This window comes from Chaetura pelagica, unplaced genomic scaffold (assembly GCF_000747805.2).
Source record: "Chaetura pelagica isolate M959 unplaced genomic scaffold, ChaPel_1.0 scaffold512, whole genome shotgun sequence".
Lineage (NCBI taxonomy): Eukaryota > Metazoa > Chordata > Aves > Apodiformes > Apodidae > Chaetura > Chaetura pelagica.
The window spans coordinates 1,000,146-1,011,380 of NW_009952482.1; the positions used below are offsets into that span (position 1 = coordinate 1,000,146).

General features: G+C 38.5%; 1 protein-coding gene across 1 annotated transcript in view; it reads left to right on the forward strand.

The window, feature by feature from the left end:
* The window catches only part of EGFL6 (EGF-like-domain, multiple 6), a 38,583-nt gene that overhangs the window by 13,633 nt on the left and 13,715 nt on the right, over positions 1-11,235 (forward strand). The window contains exons 7-8 of the mRNA XM_010008804.1: positions 10-132; positions 8,008-8,334. Of these exons, the coding sequence (XP_010007106.1) occupies positions 10-132; positions 8,008-8,334 (450 nt within the window). The remainder of the gene's footprint in view (positions 1-9; positions 133-8,007; positions 8,335-11,235) is intronic.

The window sequence follows — 11,235 nt, forward strand, 5'->3', positions numbered from 1 at the left end:
TTTCCCTAGATGTAAACGAATGTGTGACCAACACACACAGGTGTAACCCCCATGCAGAGTGCCTCAACACCCAGGGCTCCTTCAAGTGCAGATGTCAACAGGGCTACCAAGGAAATGGATTTGATTGCACTGGTGAGTGCCACTGGATGTCAGGAATAGTGCTGTCCAGTTTTTCTCCAGTAATTGATGGCTAGAAAATCTTTTCTAGAAAAGATCATGTTGAACTGTGCTGCAGTGCTAACCAAAGCAAACTTTTCCATAAGTTATTTATGGTATGAGTCATTGCAGAGTCGATACAAGTATTATCAGTTCAAATTGATTTTGTCTATGAGTACTGAAGTCTCATAGTATCACTAAGAATCACAAGCAGACCAGAGAAGAGAATTTGGCCTGAAGACACGGAGAAAAGAACTTTAAAAAAGTCTCCTGTGTATTTTCCTCAAACTCCATAGCTAGCCTCCTGGAGAAATGTGCAGTCCCTTCCAGAAGAGTTTCAAGCCAACTTAGCAAAAAGTGACATAATAGAGGAAAACCATTACTTCTATGCTAAATTGTTTTCACTTATAATTTTGTCTTTGTTTGTCTATTGAATATTCAAGACTTCCTAGAAAGATGTCATTGCCCAGTTCTAACTTTGCAAGAAAAAGGAAAGAAAACGTTTTTCTTGTCTTTATAGCTAAAATTAACACTTTAATTCCTATATAAAACCTGGCAGAGATTTATGCTGCAATGTCATTAGAGATGTTTTCCTCAGGAGGACATCCAAGTCCTCCTCAAAATTTTTTAACAAAAAAAATTGCAAAAACATTTTTAAAACTCTTGTCTATAGCAGATGAAGTCTACATAATATATTTTTTTTTTTTCTGGGTCTTTTTCGAGTAATCCTTAATCAGTTTTGTATTATGATTATATCCCATTATAGCAGTAATTGAAGCCTCCAATATCATATTGATATTGACACTTGCTGCATTTGGAATAGTGCTTTACTTGTATGATAATTTATCAACCAATATCCTCTCTGCATTTAATATTAAATATATTACTTCAGTATGGGCTCTGGTTTGAAATCAATGGCTCCAACTCCAAAGCCATTCCTACTCTTTGAATGTCAGGCATGAGTTATTTCACAATGTCCTTAACATTTTTTACTGCAATAATCTAAAAATCGTGAAGATCCCTGCCAGGGTCAACTGAAAACATATGATTTCATTCAGGTAGCTTTATAGATAAAGAACCTGATGGTGCTATGCTAAAACTGTGCATATACATATATATGGGTGTGTATATACATGACGTATCTATGCATATATGTGTATGTATGCTGTTTCTCCTACCTTATACTGCTGGAACCCATAACAATATGTATATTGCACTCCTCCAGGCTTACTAAGATTTATTCATTTATTCTTCATTTAAAATGTGGTGCTTTTGTTATAGCATGTCTTCTGCATTTTCATGCTTTTGGTGCAGCATCAAAACATGACTAAATCTTACATATTTCCCTTGGAATTATGCAGATACAGCTTTCCAAGCCCCAAATTGATCTAAAAAAATGGGATATTCCAGTGAAAAGTAGAGTGAGTGATGTTGTAATCTGAAATTTTTGTTAGTACCTATAACTATATAATCTGGCCATGCTAACAACATATGTTAAACACAATGCCAAAGCAACTCCATACATTACTAGGGCTAAAAAACTACATTTTGGAAAAGAAAAAAGCACAGAGATTTCTTCTAAGTGAAAATCTTGTTGCATTTCTACTTCCATTGAAAAATGTTGGTTTCTAACAAGAAAAACCTGACTGGTACTGAAAGGATTGGTTTGGACCTAGATAGGCTCAGCAGAGCTGTTCCATAAGGGTTTTTATGCTCAAATTCTGAGCCAGTTTCCCTGCTAGACCACATCCCTTCTGATATGTCACTGCAGCTTACTACAAAGGAAGGACAAAATGGGGCTTGAGACCTGACTGAATATCAAAGCAAACTGACAATACACATCTTGATACAGTTCTGTTAAAACAAAATGTACCACAAGTGAAATGTTAAACAAATACATCTCTGAGCAAAAAGGTCTGAGGTTTGGTTTGTTGGGTTTTTTTCTTTTAATGAGAAGCTGAACATTGGAAAGGAAAATCTAATTTTTACTGAGTCTATGTATAAAATATTATTTCCTCAAGCAGAAACAATTCAATAGGAATCCTTTCTTAAATGTGAACAAAGGAAATACTTTAGCTTATGGAGAGGCTATGAAACATTTTTAATGTGTAGCCCTGTAAAAAAAAACAGTGCTGAAGACATGATTTCTGTCTTCTCACTGGTGCTTCTATTAAATGGTTTGCTCCCTCTGTGTACTTCCTCAGGACATATTTCCAATTTCTGAAGTCCATTAGGTGTTTAGAAGAGGAAGGAGCTGTACATTTATAAAACATAGCACAAGACACTAAATGGAAAAGAGATTTAATACAAGAGAGGATAGAGGAATGACAGTAAGGAGAGAAGTAAGAGCCATAAGCAGAAGGTCAGGAGCCAAGGGTCTAACTAGAAAGACTTATACAGAAATAAAGGGAGGGGAGGTTGGAAATAGTCAGTGGTAGGTAAATCCTGAAAAGCAGTGGTGCTAAAAAGAGGCTGGTTTATCTGGTGGTAATTCCCACACATACAGCTCCTTTTTTAAGGGAAGAGGAGGAGGTTATTTTAACCTTGAATGTTTCAGTAGTTGATTTTTACTGCAGTCTTAAAAAAAAGTCTGATCAGTGTAACTGCTGGGGGCAGGATATGTGTTTTGCTATTTGCTATTATTGAGGAAAATGTTTTTCCAGACAGTGACACAAATACCAATTAGGTGTACCAACCTACACTGAAATGCTAAATGTTCATGTCATACATCAATTGTGGAAAACCTTTGACTTTACTGAAGTCAAAGGAAGTGTTTCTGTTGGGTTTAATAGGATGAGCACACCATCCTTGGAATTTGGGGGCTTTAGGCAGTGGCTTCACAACATTTATTTTTGTGGCAGCAACTGCTGCTCCTGCAGCCCACCCCAGCTCCTGACAGATGGGCCTGGTTGTGCTGCATCTAAAAGGAAGTCGTCTTAAACACACCCTCAATACTCCATTATTCCCTCACGGTGGGAATCTCATTTCAACAGGGAACCATTAGTTCTTTATAGCAATCATCTCTAATGTATAACAAACTGGCTAGCATGGCAGCATTATTAGCTTTTTTAACAAATGAAAAACATTTTAATATTTCGTTGAATTTTTAGAATATTAAATGAGAGTAACTAAGCACATTGTTTATAGTGAAGCTTTTATGACTACATCTCCTAAAGCTACCAAATAACCTAATGTAAAATTCAGCTTTGCACAGAAGGTGGGGGAAATTGTTTCATTTTATCTGTATGCCAATATGCCAACTTAGGAGAAAGCTGCTGAAACATCAGGCTGCAAGCAGTGCTGCTTGTGTGCACACTTTGCTGTGATTGTTCAGGCACCCTTTTGCCATTCAACACTCCTACACACACGTAACATTGGAGGCTGTTTCTGAAATGTCTCTAGCACACATTTCATTTCATAATCCATAGAGGTGTAACGTTTCAAATGCTCCCTAAAAGATTCTTAGCCATTTACACATCTGGCCTCTATCTTCCTGCAATCCGTTGTTCTCAGGTTCATGTGTTTCCTGATTTCCTATTGTGCATTGAAAAGCCACCTTTCCCTCACCACATGCTTCTATGTATATGTCAGCTTTAAGAATAGAGTTTCATAAGGTTCTATAAGCAATTGAGATTCCTGAGGGAAACATTAGCTTTTTTTTGGGAGGAAACTACAAAATAGCAGGAAAAAGCAGTACTAACTTGAAGTCTACAACCTTCAGGTGTCACTCTAAGGAGCTCAACAATGGCACTCTTGTTATTGCCTGGCTGGAGGCAGAGGTTACTATTTTTCAGTATATTTTACTGGATATCTATATAGCAATACAGAATCATGACAACTCCCTTTGTCTCTCTTGTATTACTCAGGTTTCTTTTTTTGCTCATTGGGTAATCCCTAAAACCCAGACATTATTTATTTTAATTGTTTTTCTTACTAGCTTGCGAGTCCTGAGAAAAGTTGGGTTTGACATCATAACATTTCAAAGCTTAAAAGACATTCTGGTCATATTGCTGGTGAGAGTCTTACAATTCAGTTCACAATGGAGCCAAATGCTGCTGTCATTCTTTAATGAATAACATTTCCTACTGGAGCATTGCTGGCTTGTTTAGTCATGCATTATGACTTTGATTTCTGAAAGCACCCTTGCCTAAATAAGATAGTAACAATTTTAGAAATTAAAAAGGTCAGAAATACATATTGCTAGATGATACTCTGTGGTGCATAAAAGAGAATAACAGTCCAAACTCTATTTTAACCTATCTATGAAAGCTTTCAGACTCTTTTAAGATTATCTAAAAAGTGGTGGGAACTTTTAGAATTCTTTCTGAAACCATGTCCTGCTGATCTAATCTTTACTCAAATCCATAGACTCCCTCTGGACATGGCAAATAGTTGCTGGTATCCCTCATTCCCTCTCCAACTTTTCTATATAGGAGCTATAAAAGGATTTGCAAGCCAATCTCCTAGGCTTGTCTGTCTCTGGGTTTTTAAATACATTGCTAGGTGTGAAGGTGGGAGAAGTGCAGTGCCTGCTGGAGTGCAGAGCAGGCTGTCTCCCCTTGCAGCCACCTGCTGCTGGGAGCCCCAGCCAGCACTGACTGTGGCCAGAAGGTGTGTGACAGGAAAACAGATCACTGGCTGTCCCTCTCCTGTACCATCCCCTGAGTATTTGCTGTCTCTATGTTTTTCCAACTCAGCTTTCACAACTTGGCCATTAGACATCATACACCAAGTTTCTGTGGTCTTATAAACCTTGCACAGCAACTAATGACAGAAAATATTTATTTTTAGCCCTCAGCCACCATTTCCTTTTGTTTTTCCACCTCTTGCTTTAATTCCCTCTAATTCAAATAAATAAAATATCTTTGAAAGCTGAGATATTTTCATACTAATGTAATAAACACAAACTGTATAAGGACAGAAGGCATTAATCTACATGCTTCCTGATGGAGGGTACATACAGAAGAGCTGGGATGAAATGCACTACATTTCTTTTCCCTTTCTAGAATTCTCTATGCAGTCACATAGATGGATACATGCATAAATATTTGTGAGCAACACCTGTGCGTTTATACAAGTCTTGGGGTGAAAGGTCCTGAAAAACCACCACCTTGGCTGTAGCACCCAAGATTGTCAGAGAAGGTGAGCTGTTCATTCAGGCAAGTCCACAGGCAGGGGATTCAACAGAACAGACCAAATTTAAGGTGTTCTCTCCTTACACTGGCTTGTTCCTTCTGCATTTTATGGGTAGACATGAAAAGCCTTAAATCCACACCTCTGCTGCTGCAAAGCTGAATGCAGATTAGAAGGATACTAGTGCTATATCCTAAAATATGCTTGGTGTCTAGTACCTCTTTGTCCCCATAAGCATGCAGATTTTCATACTGCAGAAGCAAACTGGAGTCTGCAAATGTGGGGATTATGCACTTTCAGCCCCCTGTTTTTGTCACTCCTGTCAGTTGATTTTCTGCACTTACTAGTTTTGCACATACAAGGACATTTTTTTTTCTGACTCCACAGAGGTTATGATGTTGATCTGTAAGAATTTTTCCTCTCACTAGGAAGGCTTCAAAGCAGAAACTAAAAGCACATGTTCAGGTTTGCAAAGCAGTTGGTCCTGACCTGAAAATCTCCATAGCCTCTTTATTAACCGCTTGAAGTTTCTTGTAGCTTATTGTCAAGAGGAAATTTGTTTGGAATGACACTTCCCTGTTAATTTTTATTGCTGCATTCTGAGTTTAGACCCAGAAACCTCGCATCCTTCATTGTATTATCCTCCAGTGGAAAGACTCTTATGGGAGCATTAATGAACAGTTTACTTGCACGTATCTGACAAGCAGGATTACTAGTTTTATCCAAAGGAAAAGAAAAAAAAACCCTCAATTTTGATCTATTTTTTATTGGCATTCATTTACTTTATACCACCACATATAGCCTCAGAAAATGTGAATGCTCCAGTGAGTACACCAAGAGAGACTGTTTGTGTTCCTGGGCTACTAAATAGCATGTAGTTACATTTGCTGTAAATAAAATGTGATGAATTCACAGTGTTAGGGTTGTATTTTCTAGGAGTGAATATAAATGGAGGGAATTTTCCCCTTTTCCCACTAGAGTACAGTTCTATTTTATTAAATGGTGTTTTTTCTTCTGCTATGTTTCTGTGAAAAGAAACACAGAAAGAAGTACTACCCAAGGTAACAAGCCCAGTCTGTCTTTCCCAAAATACTACTATAAAGTTTTTATTTTCACAAAGTGAAGAGCAAAATAGGAACATATTCTTGCCCCAATAATGCAATTGCTAGGCAGCAAAAGCAGAAGGAAATAAAAATAGCTGACTTTCCCCACCATTTGCAATTCCAAATGACTGTAGGCACTGTAGCATTAATACTGATTGAGAATCAAAGGTAGGAACCAGTATAAAAGGCTATATATATATATCACAACAGTGCTGAGTATATAAGTTTCATACTGACTGGCGATGTCATAGTAGTAATGAAACCTTGAGTTGATTCAAAAGCCTCATTGTACCAAACCTCAAAGTCCATTGCCATGGACATTAAACCCCAAGAACTTCCTTGGCAGCTCTGGTATTGTGAGGGGTAGGGACTTGGTTAACTCTAGTGGAATCCTTGTGGTGGAATGCAGCCTTCTCATGAACTACAACTCCTCAGATTTTTCTCTTCTCTAACACCTGCATATTTGTCTCACAAACCTAGTTTTGGCACAGTGGTGTTCCTCGACTGATGTTGAGCAGCAGTTGATGTTGCTGATAAAAAGCAGCGCCTGCAGTATTGCCATATTTTTTTCCTTTGATTTTGCTTTGTGCTACACACATACCATGAACAAACTGATCTGAAGTAGTCCTGGCTTTAACCCTCCGTTACGACTTGGCCATCAGTACAAAGAGGCATCAGTCTTTGTCAGATGACAGAAAAATACATCTGGAAGGGACTAAAAAGGATCAGTTAGTCCATTATTTGGCTCTGAGGCAGATCATATCCAGCATATTAATGACACATGGTAGCCTAACAATTTTTTAAACATTGTAGTGATATAGTTCAAATAATCCAAGTCACTTGCTGCTGTGGTTTACTATCCTATGGCAAGGATAACAAGCAAGTTTTTCATAATGTGTAACAAAAATCTTTCATCATTTCATGTAAACTGACACTTTTCCTATCTTAAGAGAACATGAAGAACAGCTGGCCAACATCCTGTCTCAGAGGAGTCCTTTGTGCTGCTACTGGGTCCCACCACTAGTGGAAAATCAATCCTGCCTCCCCTCACCTCTAGAAATGTGTTTTCAAATGGGTTCCTATGAAAAATGTCCCTCATTTTAGCATCCAGAGTTTGATGATTGTAGAAAGAGGAAAACTGGAATTGGAAAGAAATAAAAGGCTTGTGTCTTGAAACTCAGTATGACAAGGAAAGAATTATTTGAAAATCAGGGCTGCCATGTAAATGTAAAAATGCCCTCTTCCTAATGAACATTTTGGAGTTTTTGCCTGTTTATAGAGGGTATTTGACTTCACTATGTCTCATAATAGGGAAACCATCACAGAATCTAAAGTTGCAAGATAATCGTAAAATAGCAAAAAACTCAAGAAATGTTACATTTATGTTCTAGTCCACTTCGGAATCCTCAGATGGGTTTGTTGATACAACAGAGCTAAACATGTAACTAGTGCATGTGTATGCAGTTCTGGGCAGGCTTGAAATTTATCTCATGGTGAAGAATTTGGCTATATAGGTCTCTGGACACTATGAAGGGCATCAGGCTGCCAGTTATGAATGTTGTGATTGTTAGATGGTTCCTCAGATGAATATTTAATATCTTCTTCTTGATTCTAGTTATCCCTGAAAAGTCAGTGAAGGAAATTCCCAGAATCCCTGGAACAGCTAAGGATACAATTAAGAAACTTCTTGCACATAAAAACAGTGTGAAAAAGCATGAAACAATCAAGAATGCAATCCCAGAAGCAGCTGTGACATCAGCTTCTAAGACCCACTTGCAATTATTCGACTATGAAGGTGGCATTGATCTTGATGGGAGCTACATTGAGGGAGAGAAAGCAACTGAAGCTACTACAGAAGAGGAGGCAGAAGAATCAGATGAAGAGGAGGAAGATTTTGAGAATCAGGTTGACCGTGAGCAAAGTCTTAGAGGAGATGTCTTTTGTAAGTTTCTTAATTATTTTTTTTAAATCTGGTTTCAATTTTAAGATGTATATATTTTGGAAATATATGTCAATGTATATATATGGGGGAAAAAGGTCTGTAGATTGCTACTGTAAGAAAGCCATGAAAAAATGTTGTCATTCACCTAAATGCATTTGAGAATATCAGGTTCTCTGGCAAAAGTCCTCTCCTAAAATTGCCTGTCTTTTTCAGTTTTCAGTGGTAATTGGCCTGTTTCAGTTCAGGCTAAGGACAAAAGAGGTAATTTTTTCACCATGAGTACAGTGAAACGTTGGAATAGTCTCCCAAGGGAAGTGGTAGATTCCCCTACATTGGGCAGTTTTAAGTCTCAGCTTGACAGGGTGCTGAGCCATCTCACATAAACTACAGTAGTACCTGGAACGGTTGGACCAGGTGATCCTTGAGGTCCCTGCCAACCTGGCATTCTATGATTCTGTGATTTAGCCTAATATTGCTGCCCCAAATTATGCTAACATGCTGATAAACAGAGGGAGGTCAGATCGTCAGATCAGAAGTCAGAAAGTTGCAATATATATATGGTGACTTTTGTTAAGACCAGAATCTCAGGTACTCAGGCTTCTTCATGAAGGTAAGTTGATGGGGACCTTGCATGTGCCAAGAGAATGGTGTGAACTGACCAGCACCAAATACGTTCAGCTAAATGTGGTAGGATTAGGAAGTATTATAAAAGATTGATTAACTGCAAAATGCTAATGGGACCTGAAGGGATATTTATCCTCAGCAAGAGTGTGTTTCTCCATTGGTGTGATTTCTGTAGGGTCGAAAGCTTTTATTCCAAATGGAATTGCAGGAATGTTGTTGGTCTGTCGTTTTTAGGAGCACAGTCCTATTAAGGTTCTGTTAAATTGTAAATAATGAGCTAAATATGAGTAAGTAATATTGGTTTTGGTTATAGATGTATTCAAAATTCATAAAGGACTATGGGCTTTCCTGCTTTCTCAGCTGGGAGGCAAAGCAGAAAACCAAAGATGATTGCTCAATAAGGACTCTACGAACTTCATAGTTCTAGTAATCCTTAATAAACCCACACTTAATCCCCAGTCCATTAACTGTTGGCCTAGCTTAAATCCCTCTTTCCTCATAATTGATACTTCTTAACTTGTAAGATTCACATCTCAAAATCAGAAGTCAAAGTAGAAAACTAGTATGACTTATAACTTTTAAGTTTATACTGCTGGGCTCATCTACAGCCTCTTGAACATTAGATACAGATAAATCACCCATAAAGCAAAAAAGTAGATACTAAGTCACTCTCCTGAACAGAAGTCAGTTAATGGTGACAGATAAATGTTGCCATCTACAAAAAGTTTTCACCTCCAGTGTTCCCCCAGATTACCTTCTCTGTTTCTCTTCCAAATCTATCAGTCCACTGATAGCAACATGCCTTGGTCTTTGTTTCCAACATTAGACCAAATGTATAACTTATAGAATCATAGAATCATAGAATCATAGAATCTTAGGGGCTGGAAGGGACCTCGAGAGATCATCTAGTCCAACCCCCCTGCCAGAGCAGGGTCACCTAGAGTACATCACACAGGAACTCATCCAGGTGGGTTTTGAATGTCTCCAGTGAGGGAGACTCCACAACCTCCCTGGGCAGTCTGTTCCAGTGCTCTGTCACTCTTACAGTAAAAAAATTTTTTCGGATATTCACCTTGAACCTCCTATGCTCCAATTTACACCCATTACCCCTTGTCCTATCACTGGTCATCACTGAGAAAAGCCTAACTCCGTCCCCCTGACACTCACCCCTTACATATTTGTAAACATTGATGAGGTCACCCCTCAGTCTCCTTTTCTCCAAGCTAAAGAGACCCAGCTCCCTCAGCCTTTCCTCATAAGGGAGATGTTCCACTCCCTTCATCATCTTCGTAGCTCTGCGCTGGACTCTTTCGAGCAGTTCCCTGTCCTTCTTGAACTGAGGGGCCCAGAACTGGACACAATACTCCAGATGTGGCCTCACCAATGCAGAATAGAGGGGGAGGAGAACCTCTCTTGACCTACTAACCACACCCTTTCTAATGCACCCCAGGATGCCATTGGCCTTCTTGGCCACAAGGGCACATTGCTGGCTCATGGTCATCCTCCTGTCTACCAGGACCCCCAGGTCTCTTTCACCTACACTACTCTCCAGCAGGTCAGCCCCCAACCTATACTGGGACATCGTGTTGTTCTTCCCCAAATATATGCTGAATATGCTGGAGTGATTTTATTTTGCCAGAGGATACTGGCAGAAAGTTGGTGTGCTTCTTTACATGGACACACTAGCATGCCCAAGATATATTTTCAATAAGTATGTGAACTTGTATTATTTATGCCTTTCTTGTTTGGTACCCACTATGTATAGGACTTAAGGCATTGTGCCATTTGCATTTTTCTTTCAGGATGCATTGCAAATGTTTACTGTGTTTCCTTTTAAATTTTTTTATGCTGTACTTGATCCTTATTGTTCTAAAAATTCAGTTGTGATTCAGGCACTTAATTGTTTGAAATTCTGGCTTTTAAAACACTCTCGTTTTTAATGATATTGAATGACCCTTCAGAGTACATGATTAGGTCAAGTTAACATCTGGTAAATTTACACATTGTTTTTTTTCCTCCTCTGCTGATGTCTTTTCAGCAGTGATTCCTTTACTACCGCATTAAGTTCCTCCATATAATTCCCTCAAGCATTCACATTTCATCCGCCATCTGTATTATTCATATTAACATTGTTTGTCTTCCAGGAAGGGGGGCTGATTAGGAAAAATGGATAGGTCACACTTTTCAGAGATCCTAATTATTCTTTTTAAATATATGAATGGTTTTATCCTAGTAGTTAAGCCACATAATATATAGGGAGCCACAAAAAAGACTGTA